Source organism: Bidens hawaiensis, unplaced genomic scaffold (genome assembly GCF_021521415.1).
Source record: "Bidens hawaiensis isolate Kalapana, Puna unplaced genomic scaffold, B.hawaiensis_p1.1 tig00012479_1, whole genome shotgun sequence".
NCBI classification, from domain to species: domain Eukaryota; kingdom Viridiplantae; phylum Streptophyta; class Magnoliopsida; order Asterales; family Asteraceae; genus Bidens; species Bidens hawaiensis.
In genome coordinates this window covers 212,882-234,898 of record NW_027492022.1, presented here as the reverse complement: position 1 = coordinate 234,898, position 22,017 = coordinate 212,882, and the positions used below count along the sequence as shown (strand labels likewise).

At 37.5% G+C, this 22,017-nt stretch overlaps 2 protein-coding genes and 2 pseudogenes across 4 annotated transcripts; 3 read left to right on the top strand and 1 right to left on the bottom strand.

The window, feature by feature from the left end:
* The first annotated feature begins 5,646 nt into the window (after nucleotides 1-5,646).
* Nucleotides 5,647-8,267, top strand: LOC143541279 (indole-3-acetic acid-amido synthetase GH3.5-like; annotated as a pseudogene). The gene is made up of 4 exons (XR_013136734.1): nucleotides 5,647-5,664; nucleotides 6,098-6,378; nucleotides 6,440-7,350; nucleotides 7,599-8,267. The product of XR_013136734.1 is annotated as an indole-3-acetic acid-amido synthetase GH3.5-like (transcript).
* A 1,246-nt stretch (nucleotides 8,268-9,513) lies between these two features.
* LOC143541228 (uncharacterized) lies at nucleotides 9,514-10,684 on the bottom strand. The gene is made up of 2 exons (XM_077034106.1): nucleotides 10,052-10,684; nucleotides 9,514-10,018 (listed from the first exon to the last, which is right to left on the bottom strand). The coding sequence occupies exons 1-2, from the start codon at nucleotides 10,394-10,396 to the stop codon at nucleotides 9,671-9,673; spliced, it is 693 nt and encodes a 230-aa protein (XP_076890221.1). The 5' UTR covers nucleotides 10,397-10,684; the 3' UTR covers nucleotides 9,514-9,670.
* Nucleotides 10,685-14,773: 4,089 nt separating this feature from the next.
* On the top strand, nucleotides 14,774-17,257 carry LOC143541278 (chloroplastic lipocalin-like; annotated as a pseudogene). The gene is made up of 5 exons (XR_013136733.1): nucleotides 14,774-14,846; nucleotides 15,336-15,511; nucleotides 15,611-15,838; nucleotides 15,910-16,199; nucleotides 16,874-17,257. The product of XR_013136733.1 is annotated as a chloroplastic lipocalin-like (transcript).
* Nucleotides 17,258-19,862: 2,605 nt separating this feature from the next.
* LOC143541226 (small ribosomal subunit protein bS1m-like) lies at nucleotides 19,863-20,698 on the top strand. Its single transcript, XM_077034105.1, has one exon. It carries the CDS (start codon nucleotides 19,969-19,971, stop codon nucleotides 20,581-20,583), a length of 615 nt encoding a protein of 204 aa, XP_076890220.1. The 5' UTR covers nucleotides 19,863-19,968; the 3' UTR covers nucleotides 20,584-20,698.
* Nucleotides 20,699-22,017: the final 1,319 nt, after the last annotated feature.

Below are 22,017 nucleotides of genomic sequence, written 5' to 3'. Positions count from 1 at the left end.
TTGGATTCGAGGTCTTCGAGTCCATCATGAGGTTAGTTTTATTGTTTTACAAGAGTCGCAATTTGTTTCCTTGGATTCTGTGGATGTGGGACGGTTTTGGGGTTATGGTGAGTATTCATTTGATTGGGTTCCTTCGTCTGGAAGGTCGGGTGGGTTATTATCGATCTGGGATTCCCAAGTCTTTCGTATGGAAAGGGTGGTCAAGAATAATAATTGGCTTCTAGTTTCGGGCACTGTGAAAGGAAAGAGTAGCTTGTTTCATATTCTCAATGTTTATTCTCCTCAAAATCTAGTTACTAAACGAGCACTTTGGAGGGAAATTCGTGATTTGATCGGGGAGGGTAATGGGAGGTGGATTGTGGCAGGAGATTTTAACTCGGTTCGGTGTGCCGAGGATAGGCGGAATTCTTTGTTTAATGTGGGTGAGGCCAATGAGTTTAACAATTTCATTGATGATTCGAATCTTCACGAGTACTCCTTGAAAGGGAGGCGTTTTACTTTTGTTGCAGGAAATAAATTAAGCCGTATTGACAGAATCTTCGTTAATTGGGATTTCTTTATGGAATGGCCGTTTGCGGAGTATATTGCTCTCGAAAGGAATAAGCCGGATCATAGTCCGTTGGTTTTGAAAATTGGTTCTTCCAAGAACTATGGTCCCAAACCGTTTAGGTTTTTCAATTCATGGCTTGGTAGAGAGGATTTTGGGACGTTGGTTAAGAAGACGCTTGTTGATGGCTCGTTTCATGGTTCTCCGGACGCGAGATTGTTGTATAAATTTAAAGCTTTGCGTGATGCTATCTCTAGATGGGCGATCGATTGTAAAGCCAAAGAAAAGGAGGAAAGGGTTTTATTGGAGCAAGAGTTGCGTGATTTGGACCAAACCATGGAGGTTCGGGATTTGTTGGAAGAAGAGACATGGTCTTTAAGCGAAATTAAAAGACGGCTAGGCGAGTTGGATAATCATTATTACCGGGATTTGAAGCAAAAGGCTCGGTGTAATTAGGCGATTCATGGAGACGAAAATTCTCGATTTTTTCACGGTTTTATTAATAAACGTAAAGCTTCAAATTATTTTTCGGGTTTGGAAGTGAATGGGGCGTGGGAAACAAACCCGGTTCTCATTAAAAAGGAAGTTTTGCGTTTCTTTGCTGGTAAGTTTAAAGAATCTATTACACATCGGCCTTGGTTGATTGGATATGGGTTTTCGGTCTTGTCTTCGGTGGAGGCGGATTTTTTGATCAGTGATTTTTCCGTGCATGAGATCAAGAAGGAGGTTTTTGAATGCGGTAGTGACAAAGCTCCTGGGCCGGATGGTTTTAATTTTAGGTTCATTCGGTTTTTTTGGGAGTTGTTCGAGAAGGATTTTGCGGATATTCTTGATCATTTTCATAGTGTTAAAAGTTTTTGCTCGGGGGTTGGATCGTCTTTTATCACCTTAATTCCTAAGGTAAACAATCCATCATCTTTGGGGGATTTTAGACCGATAAGTCTCATTGGTTGTATTTTAAAGACTGTGTCGAAGGTGTTAGTGAATCGACTCAAAACGGTTATGAATAAGATTGTCTCAGAGTATCAGTCGGCTTTCTTATCAGGAAGATATATTCTTGATGGCCCTTTGGTGGCTAATGAGGTTATTGCTTGGGCTAAGAAGAGGGAGAGAAGAATTTTTATGTTCAAGATTGACTTCGATAAAGCCTATGATAATGTGAATTGGGAGTTCTTGTTGTCGGTTCTTTCTCAGATGGGTTTTCCTTCGGTCTGGTGTGATTGGATTAGTGGTATTTTGTTGGCAACCAGATCATCTGTTCTTGTTAATGGATCTCCTACATTCGAATTTGGGTGTCATAAAGGCATTCATCAAGGTGACCCGCTATCGCCTTTTCTTTTTATTATTCTGATGGAGGCTTTTTCAGGTATGTTGAAACAAGCCTGTGATATAGGTGCGTTTCATGGTATTACTCTTCCTAATGAAGGTCCTACTTTATCCCATCTTTTTTATGCGGATGATGCTATGATTATGGGAGAGTGGTCTTCTTTTAATTTTGATAACTTGAAATGTATTCTTCGCATATTTTACTTGTGTTCGGGGCTAAAGATTAATCTCCATAAATCAGTGTTATTTGGAGTAGGTGTAGAAGATGGTGAGATCGATATCCAAGCTGGTTTCATGGGTTGTAAGCCGGGTAGAATCCCATTTTCTTATTTAGGGATTATGGTTGGTGCTAACATGAATGGGGTGGTTAATTGGGAACCGGTTGTGTCCAAGTTCAAGAAGAGGCTTTCTAATTGGAAAGTTAATTCGTTATCTATTGCCGGTCGGGTAACCCTTATTAAATCGGTGCTGGATAGTCTTCCCACTTATTATTTTTCGCTTTTTAAGGCACCCAAGAAGGTTATCAATGATTTAGAAGCTTTGATGAGAAGGTTCTTATGGGGTGGTTCGGATGAAATGAGGAAGATGTCATGGGTGGCTTGGGAGGTAGTCACCAAACCTATAAAAGAAGGGGGTTTAGGTATCGCTCGTTTAGAGGTTAATAATCAAGCGCTGATTACTAAATGGCTTGGGAGATTTCTAAACGATCATCACGCGATGTGGAGAAGAGTAGTGTTGTCTATTCACAGGTCCTCGCGCTGTTGGGGGCTTGCTCCGGTTAATAATGGGATTCCCGGGGCTTGGAAGAATTGTGTTATGTTTTGGAACACATTTAAGGTTGATGGTGTGGGTTTTAATAGAGTGATCCGGGCCACAGTTGGGAATGGTCGCCAAGTTCGGTTTTGGATGGATTTGTGGTTGGGTTCGGCGCCGATTATGGACAAGTATCCGTCCTTATATGCGGTAGAAAAACATAAAAATGTCTTGTTAGCAGATCGGTTGGTGGTCACTGGATCCTCTCGTCGCATTGTGTGGGATTGGCTTAGAGCTCCTTGCTCCCAACAGGAGGTGATCGAGAAGCAAGAGTTGGAAGATCTCCTTCAAGGGGTGGTGATGGTTGACCGTGAAGATTCATGGTCTTGGGCGGTTGGTAGCTGCAAAGAGTTCGAGGTTTCGTCGATTAAAAGATGGATGGTGCGGTCCGTTGTGGATGCTGGGAGTTTCGGTTTTCAATGGAGCGATTGGGTCCCGAAAAAATGTAATATTTTTATATGGAGGGTCGTTCTGGATTGTCTTCCAACCAAGGAGGCTTTAGCTAGGCGTCATTTGCATTGTGATGATCATAGTTGCGCTTTATGTGAGAGTAATGAGGAATCGCTCGAGCACTTGTTAACCGGGTGTTTCATTTCTATGGCCGTTTGGAATGCGATTGGTTCATGGTGCAACATCCCTAGATCTTTTGTTTTCCATGTCAATGATTTGGTGGAAGTGCATAAGGTTAGTGGTGCGACGGGGAACAAGAGATTGATTATTCATGGCATTGTCATCATTACTTGTTGGAGGATTTGGCAGGCTAGGAATGAAAAGATTTTTTCGGGCAAGAACACTAAGGTGGTAGAAATGGTTGCGGATATAAAATCTTTGGGTTTTCTTTGATACAAAAATAGATCTAAGATAGGGGTAGTTGATTGGAAAAGATGGTGTTTATTTGATGTAACGTGATTGTTGTTATTGGTTTTTGGCTTTCGGCGTCTATCTCTGTCTTGGTGATAGTCGTTGGTAGTGTTTGTTTTTAATGAAAGTCAATTTTCAAAAAAAAAAATGAATATCCTTTACACTCTGTTCCAGAGTCTAATTTATGAATGGAAAGCAAAAGAAAGGGGTGGAAATTAGGAAAATATGATGTTCCTGAGTTATTTTTAAGAGGGAAAGTAAGAGAAAGGAAAAGAAAGATGGAGCAAATTGTGTGTATTCTTTTTCTTTCCAAATTGAAAATCAAAGAGAAAGGAAATGAAAAGGATTTGATCAAACTTTATGTAATTAAAATTACCAAACGACCCCAACCTTATCTATATCAGTTCATATGTTTGGTTTATCAAACCTAACTGTTGTTCATCATCATCATCGCAAGACTCCGTCGCGACGCCGGCGACACCCTAAGCATACCCCCAAGCCACACCTGCTTCTCAGCGTATGTTTCATCCCTTCTTTTATTAGGTATTTTTAATTGAATTTCTATCACCTTGTTTATGATTTTACATCTTGGCTTGTAGCACAGTTAATTAAGTATGGCTTAAAAGTAGCTTTGTTAATTCCAATTTCTCTGTGTTCATTTCAAAGACAAAATGATAGAGCTTAATTATTAATTTTGAATTTAATAAATTTAAATTCAAATTCAAAGAAATATGTTTGATCATATTTATGGTTTGTGCCTTTTTTTCATATAAAACCTACAGACCGTGTGCTTTGAAATTGTAATTATAAATGTTTGATGTTTGGTTATAATAGTAGTTTAGTTGTTTAATAGTAAAATAATTTTTATTACTTTGGGTGTGGCAGGCAACAACAAACAAGTCAGCTAAACAAGTCGCTGTGGAGTATTATGTTCATATGATTCTTGGGTGATATATAAACAAATGGTAGTTTAGAAATTAATAATGAAAGATACGAGGAAATCAATTAAGGTAATAATATGAAGAACATAATTGCAAAGAGGATAATTGTTGTGAAATCCAATCTGTCATTTTTTTGGTTGGTATATGATGGAATGTTATCACATCTAAGTTTAATTTAGTTTCCTTTAAAGGGTATAATAGTAAAAATAATGTTTTCCTTTCTTTTCCTCCTATCTCGGGAACACATAAAACGCTTCATTTTCTTTCTTTTCCTTCATTTTTCATTAAACTCGGGAACACGAGATAAAACCACATCTTTTCCCTTCTAATTTCATTTCATTTCTTTTCTCTTGTTAAATGAATCTTGGAAACACAGTGTTAAGGTTTTTTTGAAAAGTTAAATCAACCTCGAAAAGGTGTATGGGTCTAATTGAACAAGCGACCTAAAAATCTTTAAAAATATTTCAACACATGTTTCACGTCCTTAACAAAAGCTCTTTCAAAGTAATAAAAAAAATTCAAAACACGTTTGTTTATCTACTTTTTATTTAATGATATGTTTTTATCTACATTTGATTCTTGTGGTTGTCATATTCAATTTATCTGAAGCATCTAGGGCTATAATTTAGTAACGTGTTACATATTTAAAACATAACTTTAGCATGTTAACAGATTTATACAATTAAAATCAGAAAAAAAGAGAAGAAAAATAATGTGTAAATTATTGTCAACGGACTTTTATGAGTGAAAAAGAAATTATATTGGTTCTATATATGAAAACTTAAACGACCTTTTCCTAGGAAAAACAAAAAATATGTTTTTTTAGTGTCTTTACTCAAATTTATTTAAATGACCTTTAATTTTGTTTGAACGGCAAATTAACATACTTTAAATACTCCTATAAACCACTTATACTTGCACCATGTATGATTTGAAGTTTTAATCAATATCTAGGATAGAAATGAAACACCTTATCACTATACTACATCACTGAATATGTTTATTTTTTTTAATATTGATATTTTAGATAGCCATTCCAACTAAATATTCTCTGTATCTCGTAAATCTACTTGTCCCTGCATGTGTTGATATCAAGACAATAAAGCTAGTATTTTTCAAATTATAAAACAACCAACGAAAACTTTTTTATGATAAAAAATGGACCACTTTCGCAGTGTTTTTAAGTCTTTGATCGACAACTATTAGTGGTCAAAACAAAAATCACATAGTGAGAGTACATATGATCATGTCGAACCTTTTTAATATAATATAATATAATATATCATATTTATATTTTTAGTGACTATAGTATTAGAAGTTTTATAAAAAACAAATATTTATATTAATTATAGTTATCTCGCTCGGTTATTAAACCGGTTCAATCGATCTTACCTATCCGACCAGTAGCCATTTAATGTTCAATTCGATGTTCGGTCAGATTTTGAAAATACTAGCTTACAATGTTTTTATATAATATGGACTAATACAACATTATTATACTCCCTCCCTCCCTATTCAATAACAAACACCTCAACCTTCTTCTCCAACTATTTGTTTCACCACGCTTAAAGTTCCAAATTTCCCACATAATCTTTCCTCGAACGATTAGACTCTCACCCAGAGTAACAAAAAGGCTCTTGAGTTCATCGAAGATTTCACCTCTAATCCTGATCAATTCCAGCAACAAGTCCTCTCTGAAATCCTCACACAAAACGCCAACGTTGAATACCTCAAACGCCATGGTCTTTCTGGTCAAACCGACCGCGAAACTTTTAAGAAACTTATACCAGTCATCACTTACGACGACATCCAACCAGATATAGCACGTATTGCTAATGGTGATAAATCCCCGATTATATCCTCTCGCCCTATTTCAGAATTCTTAACAAGGTACACTACTATACATCTTTATAAATCATACGAAATATGTTTTTAAATTTTGATTATGCAGTTCTGGGACATCTGGAGGTGAGAGGAAACTGATGCACACCATCGAAGATGAGCTCGAACGACGGGCATTAATGTATAGTCTGATGATGCCGGTGATAAACCAATTTGTGCCTGGTTTAGATAAAGGCAAAGGGATGTATTTCTTATTTGTTAAATCTGAAGCCAAGACTCCGGGCTGGACTGTGGCCCGACCGGCTTTAACTAGTTACTATAAAAGCTCTCAGTTTCAACAAAGCCCATACCACCCTTATGCAAACAACACCAGCCCAAACGAAACCGTTCTCTGCCCAGATTCCTACCAAAGCATGTATTCCCAGATGCTTTGTGGGCTTTGTTATAATAAAGAAGTTCTTCGAGTGGGGTCGATCTTTGCTTCCGGGTTTATCCGGGCTATCCGGTTCTTGGAGAACAATTGGACAGTTTTGTGCCATGATATCCGAACTGGAATCTTGAACCCCGTGATTATTGATCCTTGCGTAAGAGAGGCCGTGATAAGAGTGTTGAAACCCGACCCGGACTTAGCGGACTTTATTGAGTTGGAATGTTCCAAGAATTCATGGCAGGGGATCATCACAAGGCTTTGGCCGAACACCAAGTATATTGATGTGATTATTACGGGAAGCATGTCACAGTACATACCCACTCTTGATTATTACGGGGGTGGCCTCCCGCTTGTGTCCATGTTGTATGCTTCGTCGGAGTGTTACTTCGGTGTCAACCTAAACCCACTTTGTAAACCTAGTGAAGTTTCGTACACATTTATTCCGACCTTGGCTTATTTTGAATTCCTTCCTGTTATTTGCAACAACGGCCTTGGTAGTTCAGTCAACGAGAAAGAACAACAGGAACTGCTCAACCTTTCCGAGGTTAAACTCGGTCAAGAATATGAGCTTGTAGTCACCACTTATGCTGGTTAGTGCTTTCTTTCTTTAATATATGCTTCTATGTTAGTTGTAATTTTTTTAATAAATGATTGATTGGGTGTAATTAACTCTCTATCTTACTCGGATAGTGGAAAGTTCAACTTTCAGTTCATTCCTAATTTCCTACTTTATGAGTGGGATATTATTGGAGATGTTTGTATGTTTACAATGGTACGTTTTGTATTGGACTTTTCATGTGCACCATGTGTTTAATGAATAGAATTCCTTTAACTGCAGGACTTTACAGGTATCAAGTTGGCGATGTGTTAAGAGTTGTTGGATTCAAGAACAAATCCCCGCAATTTAATTTTGTTTATCGAAAGAATGTGGCATTGAGTATTGATACCGACAAGACTGATGAAATTGAATTACATAAAGCAATCGAGACCGCAGTCAACCATTTGACACCATTTGGGGTGATATTGGCTGATTACACGAGCTATGCAGACACCACAACCATCCCTGGCCATTATGTTATCTTCTGGGAGCTGAGCCTAAACCAAACCACTCAAATCCCGCCTTCAGTTTTTTGAAGAATGTTGTCTTGTGATTGAAGAATCACTCAACATTGTTTATCGACAAGGGCGTGCTTTTGACAAGTCAATTGGACCTTTAGAGATCAAAATAGTTGAAAATGGGACGTTTGATAAACTCATGGACTATGTAATCAATTTAGGTGCATCGATCAACCAGTACAAGACGCCCCGGTGCGTGAAGTTTGCACCGATTGTTGAGCTACTAAACTCAAGAGTGGTGTCAAGTTTCTTTAGCACGAAATGTCCTAGATGGGTTCCCGGGCATAAGCAGTGGGGCTATACTAGTTAGTGAAATAAGATTTTAGTTAGATGAATGAATAACACAGATCATCATGTGTCATGTTACTTTTGTTGTTTGTTTTTGGATTAAGGTTAACTAGGGAATTCAAAAAAATTAGTTTGAAGGTTCAAAAACTCAATTGACATTTGGCAGGTTGTTAAAAGTATTAAAAATGACCCGTATCTGTAACCGGAAAAAACCAGGGCGTAATATATGGATTTGATTTCATAAACTTTGTGCAGATTTCGGGATCAAAGAAACATGGGAAGCATAACCTCATGCACGACCGTCTGCTTATTGGCAACACCATATCAACACCTTTTGGCTACAAAAAGATGTGTTAAATACCAAACTAACAATCTCTTTGTATTTAATAACTATCTATTTTGTGATTAGTTACTGCATGGATTTTGTGGCATACGAATGTTTCCTCTCATACGATCCATATAAAAAGTTAAAAATGTCGGGTATTTTTATACGGCTTGTATATATAAGAGCCCATTTGAGTGTGTTCCTCAATTATATGGTCCGTATAATGACTGACTTGGCCAGGGTACATTTAGTAAAAATAGAGAACGAATATGTTTAACACAACCCTTAAAATTTGACTAGGCGTTTAAAACTATCGGATCCTTCTAAGTCTATTTCACTAGGCGTTTAAAATTTGAATTAATGCTAAATACTGCTATACAGATTTACTGATAACTACACATATTTGAAGACAATGGGGGGGTTATTTACTTATTTACCTATCATGCAGCCAATGAAGAACAAAGCTTGAACCAACCCAACCTTATATTTATCTCCACACAAGAGTCCCCATTCGGCTACCGTTGACCACCCCTCGCTACCTTCAACCCACCGCCATGATCCTGGCTCAAGCCCACAGACACTCTTGTCCAAATCCCATGCGCATCCAGAACCAGGTTCGCAAGTCCAATCAAGTTCCCGATCAGCAAATATCATGACCATCGTGACCTCAAGTGCCCATGCCATACACGTGAGAAAGAAATGCTTGAATTGCCAATACCCAAACTCACCGCAATATTTGGTTAACATGTTAGGATTAAACGCATACATGAAACTGAACACGACACGAAAGCAATAAACGGACATGAGGATTTAACGTGATTCGGTCTAAACTGACCTACGTCCACGGGTGGCAACTAGGTATATTTTTATTGAGTGACAACGATTACAATTACATAACAATCATATATAGAGAGAAACACTTAGGGTTTGTATCTTATTAAACAAGAAATCCAAATCGGGTCGGGCCTGCCCTTTGGACTTCAAATAATAAACCGGGCCTACACCGAAAGGCCTACAAAACCCAACAAACTCCCACTCGGAGGCGTTGAATACTCTAGTCTGCACTCCTAATTGTACTTCTGTAATCCGAACATTAACCATCTTCTAGTTGCCACCGCCTTCTCATCAATTAACCTGAAGGCCCGTTGAAGCTCCCCGGAGCTCCAACACGTCAGTCACGGCTAAAATGCCCCTGACCCGTTCTCTGTCCCTACCGGCTCCCACTGAAACAAACTACCGGATCCCGAGATACTCTGAGAACAAACACTCTCCATATTCAGCAAGTAATTCACTGGAGAGACTTTTACAGCCGGAATACTGGTTTTCTTAATCCACTGTCGACCTAGAACTGTAACTGAAACACGACTTGTGCTCCCACTGTCACGATGTCCTCTGACTGATTTAACCTTCCTAGCTCGTTCATCCTGAATCTTCACTTTGGCTCTGGGTTTGTTACTTGCAAAACGAATCTTCTTCTGCCCACGAGATTCTGTGAACTGGACTTTGTCTTTCACCAAAACTGGATTGAACTGGACTTTGTCTTTCACCAAAACTGGATCCACTCCTTTCGGTGACATATCGACCATATACAACGAACCCATTTTCTTGCCACGAGCAACAACGAGATTCCCTTTGACTACTTTCCACTGTCCATTCCCGAACTTAACATCGTAACCCTGGTCATCCAATTTCCCAACTGAAATCAAACGTTTCTTTAAACTTGGAATAACCCTCACGTCTTTCAAAGTCCAAGAAGTACCTGCTGAAGTGATCAAATCAACATCTCCCATACCCGTAACCTCTAGAATATCATCGTTCGCAAGTCGAACCTTTCCAAAATCCCCAACCTTAAGATTCTTCATCGTTTCACTACAGTGAGTGGCATGAAACGATGCACCAGAATCCATCACCCAAGAATCAACGTTATCCTCAACACAAAGAATGTAAAACTCATCCTCTTGGCATTCTTCTGCAGTGTTGACTTCTGTAACGTTCACCTCTTTCTTACCATTCGGACACTGATTCCTGAAGTGTCCCTTCTCTTTACAACCCCAGCATTCAATATCATTACGAGTCCTAGACTGACTCCTCTTCCTACTCCCACCGCCTCGTTGTTTTCCCCTACCTCTGCCTTCTGTGACTAATATCACTTGATGATTTACCTGAATTTCTGCGTCTTGAATCTTCTCCAAGAATCAAATCCCGAATCCCATCAAAAGTAATTTTTGTAGACGAACTACAACCTGCAGTCACTGTTTGCGACCAACTGTCGGGCAAAAATGATAATAACAACAAGCCTTAACTTCATCATTAAACTTAATGCCGACTAACACTAAGCGGGAGATGTTCGAATTAAGATTATTGATATGCGTTGTAACTGACCCACCCTCTTTCATTCGAGTTGTCACTAGCTCTCTAATAAGATAGACCTTATTCGCTGCCGAATGCTTCTCATACATGTTGGATAGTGCGTCCATCATACCACGGGCTGTGGTTTCTTTCATGATGTTAAACGCCACATCTTCCGACAACGAAAAAGTGATACAAGCCCTAGCTTTCTTATCTAACTTCTTCCAATCTGTTTCTGACAACTTTTCTGGTTTTTCATCCTCAAACACTACATCTAAGTCTTTCTGACAAAGTAGCGCCTCAATCTGCATCTTCCACCAACCAAACTTCTATCCGTCAAACTTATGTATCGAAACCTTTCCGTCTTCTACCATGACAATGACTAAAACGAAAAACTGGATAGAAACAGTGACAGACACAGCAACACGAGCCTGAACTTAACGATTGTTCTACTGAACTCTGTTAAATAATCAACCTATTTAAAACGCAATGGAATAACGAACTGAAAATCAGAAACTGAAACGAGAAACCTGTCAAACGCGGTTGGCACTAGTTTTGGTTTCTTTAACGCTTCTTCTAATTGACAACGGTTTTTCAACAACAAAAAAATACGATATTGATTTAACTGTTCTTGGCTCATACTTTGCAACTACGATGTTGACTCAAATTTATTTTCAGGTTAAACTGCCCAATCCTTTTGGTTCACACAAAATAATAATACTAGGCCTACTGCCTTGTATTATAAGACCCAAAGATAAAATAATAATAAAAGTTTGCTCCAAATAAAAAAAACAATCCTTTCTTCCTGGTCAATAACAAACTTCAAGAAAAAGAGACAATATTATTACCCTTCGTCTACTCTTGGCACTCACAACCAAAACCGGTTCTTCAAGGATATTTATCGGCAATCACTGTCATCAACGGCAGTCGACACAAACCAAAAAAATAAACCTAATCGCGGTTTTCAAACGAGCAAACGAGTGAATAGACCTGAACGGTGGTGATGCGCTGCCTAACTTGTTTCGTATGGAACCCAAACACTCCAATCTTTGACGGCAAGCGACCGCGACAACCGGCTGCTGTGGCGGCGAGAATCGGACGGCGACGACGGCGGAACCCTAGCGCAGTAGGGTGGCGGCGACAACTCGGTGGGTTCTCGTGTTCTTCGTGTGATCCCAAACGCACACACGAAACTGAACACGACACGAAAGCAATAAACGAACACGAGGATTTAACTTGGTTCAGTCTAAACTGACCTACGTCCACGGGTGGCAACTAGGTATATCTTTATTGAGTGACAACGATTACAATTACATAACAATCATATATATAGAGAAACACTTGAGGTTTGTATCTTATTAAATACGAAATCCAAACAAGAAATCCCAACATAACATTTGGTCAATAGACCAAATAAATAATAAGACTCATATTTTTAAATCGTCTTTTCACACAAATATAAAAACCCTACTAACAGTTGTAGTCATTCACTTCATCTTTATTCAACAAGTGTGTCACTGTCTTCCTAAATCATCGCTCCGACGGCACCATCGCTTCCCCGTTGCTTTGCTACCTCCAACTTCAATGGCGACGATTACAGTAGACGCAATCATCGACACATCCCATGCATTATACATGTAGTTTTCACTGTTTAATTATATGGTTAATTTTCGATTATTAATCTGTTTATCGAACTGTATACATTTGATTTTGTTCAATTTAATGTCAAACTCTTTTTCTCTAATTGGGTTTTGTTATTTTCATGTCTTGAGCTTGTTGGTGCTTCATGAGATCCTCCCCTATCTTTTGGACTCGTTTATGGATTACATGGCTGGACAAGGATGGCCCAAAATAATATCTTTGATGGAAGCTTCGATGACCGTTTGTTAGTATTTTAATTTATTGGATTAATTTGTCGACAATGTATCATAATATATTTATAAAGATTAAGCAAGCTAGGGATGTACGGAGTGTAAATTTGTTTTAGTGTGTTATGATGTTAGGGGCGAAGCCCCCTAACAAACAGGTTGCCCCCAGTAGCGGGGTCCTAAGGCGGCAACCCCTAGCAAGGTCTAAAGGCAGAGCCTCTGACTGGGGTTAATTAAAAATTCGTTAGAAAAATGAGTTTTATGATTATCACACATAATCATAAGTAATTTAAAGCTTTATTAATTAATATTAAAAAATTGAAAAGATAATTGTTCGAAGCAATTATCTGTATTAATAACTGCCCTAGAGATAAAACACTGTTGATGTTTTGATCGACGCCCTCTCTGGTTCTTCTACGTCATAAATTCCATACAAATTCTATTGTCTTAAGTGTTAAACGTGTTTAATACCAAATTAGATTGAAGTCTCCTAAAATCTCGGAGAATATTTAATATAATAATTAGTTTATTATTTTAAGATAAGTTCGTCTTATTTTATTTAATCCTATTTGTTTTGGATTCAAATTATGTATTTGAGTTAGTATAGGATTAGAATCCTTGGGTTTATATATACCCTAGGTTCAATGTGTTAGTAATTATTAAGTTTTTCTCGTTAGTCGTTTTCTTAATAAAAGAGTCGATCGTGTGTTGATCAAATCTCGTGTTCGTGTTCTTGATTCACCCGCTAAAAGTTTAACAAGTGGTATCAGAGCCTAGGGCTCGTATCGGGAAGTGATTTGAAGATCGGGACAGTCTCCACTGCCGGTGTGTCCGCCTGTGGAGGGCAAGTGTGAAAGAAAGGCTTGGGTCACAACTAGAAGACTAACGACATAGTAGAAAGAGGCGGTGATCTCTTTATTTGTTTATTTTAGTTATATACTTTTTATATTCAAAACAACGTGAAGTGTTTCTTTTATCTTAGAATGCTAAAAAAATTAATGGATTAATTCAACGAGGGGAATAATTAATTTACGACCAACTATATTAAAATAGAATACAAAGATAGCTCATGAAATTTACGGCCCGGTTTTACATAGTCGTTGTTTTGTATAAATGCAAACCAAAACATTCGCTACAGTCTTAAAATTTTGAAGCTGACTGGCAAAAAAGAACAACTGCAAAACTAAACTGATGACCGCACTACCACCAAAACAATCAATTAATTTTACATGGTCGGTATACCGAGAGGCACATAAACACTTATCTTAATTCTAGCGTATATATATTTAGTTATCAATGTATATTTCTTGGGTACCATCTCAACACATACAAACAAACTAATTTACTAGATTATAAAAGATGTCATGTCATTGTCTTCATAATTATGTTGATATTAACTTGATAAAAGTAGTTGTCTCGATTGTCATTGGACTATTGGAGTCGTGGTGTGCATTTTGTGAGTGAACACCAATATTTAGGGGTGTGCATTGTGTGGTTTGGTGCGGTTTTCAGCTAAAACCAAACCGAAAATCAAAACTACGGTTATTTGAATTTTTGAAATCGTTCGGTTTCGGTTTTTTCGGTTTTCATTTTGGTTTCGGTTCGGGTTCGGATTTTGCAATTTTAGCTTAAAAAATTTAGGCCGAGAAAAAAGTTAAATTTAGATATAAATAATTTTTTTTAATTGTAAAATATTTAACTATTATACATTTGAAAAAAAATGTTTGAGTTAGATATTATTAAATTTTTATAAATTATTTAATATAAATTATAAAAAATGAAAAATTTAGAAATTCGGTTTGGTTTTTACGATTTTTTTTCATGCAAAACAAAAACCGAACTAACAGTTCTATTTTTACAAAAACATAAAACCAAAGCGTCAGTTTTTATTTCGATTTGAATTTTTTGGTTTCAATTTCGAATTGTTTTTTTCGATTCCATGCACACCTCGGTCAATAACGTGTCAATAATAGTTTAGCATTTTGGCGCAAAATCTAACCACTTATCTGTCACACTCGCAACAGTTGTACGGTCTGTGTCAACGGCGGTGGACGATCGTCGGAGAAAATGACGTCTATTATCGCCACCGGAAAATCTACGATATTACTCATTCCATCTAATTCTCCCCCAATCTCTCTAGGTATTCGCACATCTATTTCGTTTTAGGGTTTGTAGTTTGCTGCCTTTAGTACTTCAATTGAGGAAATTAGGTTACTGATTGTGCAGATTATATTGTGCATCATAAATCTAATGTCATGTTACTGAAATTGGCAAATGTGAGGGCTTGATATCGGTGTCTGATTTTATAGCATATACATATGGTTATTGGTACTTTTAACTGATCGTTTATGGATTGTTTGACTGGATTACTTAGGTTCATTGAATTTCAGGAAAGAGATGCAATTAATAATTTTGACAGGGGGTGAGCAAATAACTAAATCAACCGATTTAACCGAACCGAAATAACTGAACACGAATTAACATAACTGAGCAGCTAACTGATGGCTCGGTTAAGACATAACCGATTAGCCCAAAATTATGATTCGGTTTTGTAATAACACAGAAAATTGGGCATGCAAACATATTAAATCTGAACGTAAGCCATGAATACTTGTTACTTTATTTACAGTCACAATTGCTCTTAAACTTGTAACTTTTGTCTTCATCTACAGAAAAGTGCCGGCAAATGTAAGCTTCAGGTGTTCTATTGAGTCACCATCACCATCAGTTTCAACCAAGGATGCATCTAAACATGTGGTTTCTGGGCTTGCTGCGTGCTTCATACTTTTGTCACCATCAAACCAGGTTGGTAGATTACTTACTTCAGACTTTAAAGTTTATGCTAGCTGTAATATAACATTATCTATCTCTGAGGTTAATAGAATAACATTTCCTCATTCGTAGGTTTTGGCAACAGAATTGTCACATAAATATAATAATGTATGCCAAATTGCAAGTACCTCTAGCGATACTCCAACTCTTAATCTTGATGAGGGTTCAAATTTGATGATGATGCAAGGCATGACAGCAAGAAATTTTGATCCTGTAAGATATTCAGGAAGATGGTATGAAGTTGCTTCGCTTAAACGAGGATTTGCTGGTCAAGGTCAAGAAGATTGCCACTGCACACAGGTAGATTCTGAGGGCAATTTTGGATAATAAAGAGTTTTTTGTGTTTATGAGTGTATAGATTGTTATTGCAGGGAGTGTATACAGTTGATACGGCAACACCAGCAATACAGGTGGATACATTTTGTGTTCATGGCGGGCCCGACGGGTATATTACTGGTATAAGGGGTAGGGTTCAGTGTCTATCAGAGGAAGAAACAGATAAAACTGAAACTGATTTAGAAAGAAAAGAGATGATTAAAGAAAACTGTTACCTCAGGTTTCCACGTTGCCCTTCATTCCCAAAGAACCGTATGACGTGCTTGATACTGATTATGACACTTTTGCCCTTGTTTCTGGAGCAAAAGATAAGAGCTTTATTCAGGTACACTTAATGTAATGCCCTTGCATAATCAAAAATTTTAAATCTTAATACAAAAATATAGTGTTAAAATAATAATTTTTTTTCCAAATAACGATGCACGAGGCTGTAAGCGTTTGGATACACTTTAGGTGACTTTCTACATGTTTGACCGATTTTCTATATGGCTATGTTTTTGCTATTTTAACAGTGCGTGCGTCCGTTTCTGCTATAGGTAGAAACAAAGTTGTGTCTAATATGATTAATTATATTGGTTAAAAGGTATTATTCTGCTATATAGAAACAAAGTTTTGTCTGATATGATTAATTATATTGGTTAAAAGGTATTATTCTGCTATACGTAGAAACAAAGTTGTGTCTAATATGATTGCAATAATATATTGTTTTAATAGTAATTTTTTCTTTTGATTGGTGTCCAAATTGTTAAATTTCTTATAAATAGTTGCTGTCATGATTGCAGAGGTTTGTGTCCAAATTAATAATCATTTCTTTTAAATAAAATGATTTAAAAGGTTTTATGCATAAAATACATCCTCAAGTTATTTGTTTATTTTGTTCCCTATGAGGTTATGACAAGTTAAGAGATTAAAAGTTCTATACACCGATCACCTAACTGAACCTTGCAAATTTCATATGACTCAAACTGACACTTATGTTTATGGGCTCGATATTTTCAGATTTACTCAAGGACACCAAATCCTGGGACAGAATTCATAGAAAAATACAAGCTTGTGCTGGCAGATTTTGGGTATGATGCGAGCAAGATAAAAGACACACCACAAGACTGCGAGGTGTCGGATAGCCGGTTAGCTGCAATGATGTCGATGAATGGAATGCAACAGGCTTTAACAAACCAGTTTCCTGATCTTGAACTAAAGTCTGCTGTTGCGTTAAATCCCTTCACAAGTGTATTTGACACCTTTAAGAAGCTTGTGCAGCTATATTTCAAGCAGTTGTAAAGGCTTCCTTTTGGTGTGTGGATTTGCCAAGTATATATGTCTTGACATAAGTATATATAATTATATATAGCCATGCTTGCAAAATTCAATATTTGTTGAATGTACTTTTTTTCTTGTCACAAGGAAAATGCTATCTGATAATGTTTTAAAGGTAGTCATAATTTGGTCAAAGATTTATGACGGACTAAAATGTAATTCCCACACCCCCTAAAGGAACATGAACCATCAATTTTACCAAATAAGGAAAGCCCGGGAAATGAGCAAGTCAAGTGACCATCAAAATGTAGGTAAAGGTGACGAGTGATGATAGTGGTAGCGATTGTGCAGCATCGGTGGTGACATGGACATTATGGAGACGACAATTGTGAAATTGTGATGACAAACGTGGCGATAGGGCGGTGGGTGGCGCTATTTCTTGTTTTTGGTCATTCGGTAATTTGGAAATCACCACCACCAAAATCCTTTGAACAAGCCCACCAATGCAGTCGTCCAACCCACAAGAGTGAAACGGGGTTCCCGGCTTCTCACCACTTCTCCCACCCCAAACCTCCATTACGCCTTTCTCATTTTCTTCTTTAATCCAGCTTCACTTCGGTATCTCCATATGATTTCGGTGTTGATTCTCCATCATTGTTCTAGTTACAATTGTGCCACCTCAACCCCGCTTCACCCTGAGCGGCTGAGCCCACATCCACCAGCCTGAAGGATTGCTTGAAGGAGAGGGGAAAAGGGTTGAATTATCTTGATATATGTCGTTTGTTTGAATAGAAATTTAACTATCACCATGGTCCATGGAAGAGAGAGGACGTTCGTGAGTCCCGTTATTGACAGTCTTATAATATTCTAAACTTCTAACACAAATAAACTTTATTATATTCTTAATACAATAAGTAACATCTTACCATGAAGATGTTTAAGACAAATATAATATACCGAATACTCTCTTGAAATAACAATTTCAAACGTTAATCCCAAAATGCATACCATACATCAATGTTGTAAAAGTAGGTCTACAAGGCCGATTACTCTTTGAGTACTCGCTACAAGGTATGGTACCGAGTAGAGTTTTTTTAACTCCGCCTAGTTACTAAAAATTGTTCAAAGATGGTTAACATTAGTCATAATCTCATCTAGTCGGTTAACTTTGGTCTATTTTCACTAAAAAAAATATAACATAATTCGTATTTCTATAATATGAAAGAACGAATATCATTTTTTAATTAATGATTAACATTTTTAGAATAATTTAGTGTTTAAAAATTTATTTATCTTATTTATATTGATATTTACTTATTTGTTATAAATATTAGTAAGCTTATGATATTTGAAATATATATTACCCAAAAATTAATTTTCTTTATATTTATCATGTCCGAGTACTCCCTCCAAGGGGGTCAGCCGCCTAGGGACCGCCTAGCGACTTTTGCAACATTGCCATACATTTTTTAAAGGGAAAATTCTCAAAATAAACGTTTATGAAAATGTTTTTCAGGTTTTAAGTGTCATTTGGAAGAAATTCTCAAAATAGGTATTATAAACTAGTCGTGACGAGTAGTTTATGATTACACACAAGTAGTTTGTAGAACCCTTTAAAGCTTGTCATGTGCGCTTAAACTAACCGTAACGAGCAGGTTCACTAATCATTTACTCGTCACGACTAAATAAGTTTCATGCCTCGTAATCAACGCCCATGAGTAATTCATAAGTCATTTAGTCGCGACGACTAGTTTACCTGGTTTACATTCCCTACACGAGTAGTTTATTGGTAGTTAACTCGCTACGACTAGTTTAACCTTACAATCTACTCGTCGTGACTAAAGAACTTATGGATCACTCGTGATCATTGATTACGAGGCATAAAACTTATTTAGTCGTGACGAATAAATGGTTAGTAAATCTGCTCGTTACAATCAGTTTAAAGACACATGTCAAGTTTTAATTGGTTATACAAACTACTCGTCACGACTAGATTATAATACTTATTTTGGGAATTTCTTGCAAATTGCACCTAAAACCTGAAAAACGTTTTCATAACCGCTTATTTTTGGAATTTTCCCTTTTTTAAATACTAATATTTGTATCACATAGAGGTGCACAAAAGCGGGTTTTTCAAATACCTGGTTCCGGGTAGGAATTGGGATTGGGTATGACGGGGGTATTGAAAAATCGGGTATTGGCAATACCCGGGTCGGGTTCAATCCTCTTATTGTCTATAAAAACCATACCATATACATCGGGTTCGGGTCGGGTATATAACCAAAAATTCTAAAACTGGGTATTTGAATACCCTATTTCCGGGTATTGAAAAAAAAACCCTATTTTTGGCCTTTTTTCCGGGTATAAATTGGATTTTTTAAGATGTGGCACTTTTTTATGGGTATATTCGGGCATGTTTCAGGTAATTTTGGGTATAAATCTGGTATTTGAAAAACCCGGCTTTGGGTATTGGAAAACCCGGTTACGGTTTTCGGGTATTGGGTATAAATCGGGTATGGTTCCTGGTACGGGTTTTGGTACTGAAATGCATACCCTATCCGTATCCTACGGGTAGGGTTGGGTTCGGTTTCAAGTATTAAAACCCCGGGTATAAAGAAAATCGGTTCCGGGTATTTTGTTCAGGTCTTCCGGATTCAAGTTTTGTTGTGCACTTATAGTTTCACATGTTACCAAAACCATATGGGTTCATCTGCGCAGGCCAGCCCAAGTCCAAAATACATTTGTCTGACCAGTAGTATCCTTTTCATCTTCAAATCTAAGCAATCAAAACCCTAACTCCGGTACCGTACATCGATTTCCATTTCCAATCAGTGACGATGACAGTCTACATGAGCCGACTGTTCCGCAAATCCAACTCCAGCTTCTTATTAAACAGCGGCAAAGCCTTAACCGCCGACGTCTCACGAATCCGAGACGACATGTTTCTAGTAGACGCCGGAATCGGAACACCCAAAATGACCACACCCGACGAACTCACCAACATCCCCAATGACGTCACCAAATTCCAAAACAAAGTCGCTTTCATGGAACCAACCGCCGCCGAAACCCTAATCAAAACCCAGATGCTGGAACGCATGTTCATGGATCTGGTCGCCGGTGAACCGGACATGAAGGAGCGAGCCGTTTCCCGGTTCAATGATATGGTGGGTTCGACGGATGCCGTGGCGGGTGAACCGGCGGTTTTGTTGCCGAGGAGGTTTATGCAGAACCAGGCGTGGACGGAGTTGAAGAAGATGTGGCAGTTGAATAAGAAGGTGAGGGGGTTTCCGTTGGAGAAGGTGAAGGGAGGGTATGCGGTGGGGATTGCGGGGTATATTGCGTTTCTGCCGTACCGGGCTGCGATGATGGAACGGAGGAAGTTGGCGAATTATAGGTTTACGATTGAGACGTTTGTTTCGAATTCTAAGAGGAAGAAGATTACTGTGTTTTAGTGGCTTGTTGGGTATAAGATTGTTTTTTCAGAATAATAATATTTCTGTAAGTTACAGATGTTTGTTTGTTCTTAACCAAATTTTATTGCAACTTATGGTTTTTAAGAGAAAGATTCTGAAGCTCTAACAGTCATCATTGGCAGACAAGCATGTAAGTTTGTATACCACTAGCTTCTTGATGTATTATATTCTTTGATTGATACACAGGATAGAATAATAATCTTGGAGATTTAGTTTAGACCAATGAAACCATTGATACTTCTTGAAAATATGAATGCTGCAGTCTTTACAATCCAGGCGCTTAAGAGTGAAAACCGTTAATAGTTATTTCTGGACATATGGAGTAGCCTTTTAGATTAAGCTAGCCATTAATGGATCTCTAAAGCCAAATTAAGAGTGTCATATGCAACTGAGATCATGACATTCGCCACCATTTAATCGTTGTTAGGAGAGGCGTAACAGAAAATAATGATTTTGTTATAATAGGTTTTTGTGTCATTTGAAAATTATAGGCTGATGAAATTTCAAGAACCAGCTCTTGATTCTCTATTGACACAAACTATTTTTTTTATCTTCTGGTATATTAATATTAACAGTCGCTAGCAGTGTACCTAGCAGGCTAGCAGCCTCAACAGAATGGATTGTGTGAGTGTTATGCACAACTAGATAGAGATAAAATTTACTAGATTACACATGATATTTCACAGTTAAAGCACCACATCAACTAGGTGTATTGCGGGAAAGTAACAGTATTTAGGAAGAGGTTGATGTCTTAGAAGCACCTCATTTGTGTTATTGTTCAGCTGAAACATCGACAGATAATGAAAGTGATTAGAGAAACTGATTCAGTTTCTAACCGTACTTCATAAAACTTGCATAAATTTAATGTTTTTCAGGTATTGTCGATGTAATCCCTACTGCTTGTGTTAAAAGTTTTACTGAATGATTAGCCACAAAGAAAAGCAAAGAGTTGAAGAAAATATAGAAATTATTTTATTTTTATTTTATTTGTGGGTGTTATTAACAAAGTTTAAAATTGACTGGAGTCACTCTATTAGTATTGGGTGCCTCATGTATGTGAGGCGCAGGCCTTTGTCTCAGTTTGCGGAGGTTAGGGTATTATGTAAGGGCTTTGACCGGCGGCGTGAACTATGATCCAATACATTGAGTAGACATAACCTAATGATGCGGTGAGCTATGAATGAAAAACACGACAATCTATGTGGACGGACAAATATGTGAACTGCTAAAAAACTTTTGTTTTGTAGTCTACAGATTGCAATGCTTAAAAACCAGACCCACTTGACGGGGACAGAATGAAACATGACCATGTTAGCCAACTTTTGTTTTGTAATTTGCAGACAGCAATGCTTGAATGAATAGAGAATGATATAATTACGTTTAATTATCCAACCACCCATGTTATCTGTTGTA

Excerpts from the sequence above, each read along its gene's own strand:
- LOC143541228 (XM_077034106.1), bottom strand. The coding sequence starts at position 10,396 with ATGGATTCTGGTGCATCGTTTCATGCCACTCACTGTAGTGAAACGATG. Across the intron at positions 10,019-10,051 it reads TCGATATGTCACCGAAAGGA|TTCAATCCAGTTTTGGTGAA; the intron begins GTGGATCCAGTT and ends GACAAAGTCCAG.
- LOC143541226 (XM_077034105.1), top strand. The coding sequence starts at position 19,969 with ATGACAGTCTACATGAGCCGACTGTTCCGCAAATCCAACTCCAGCTTC.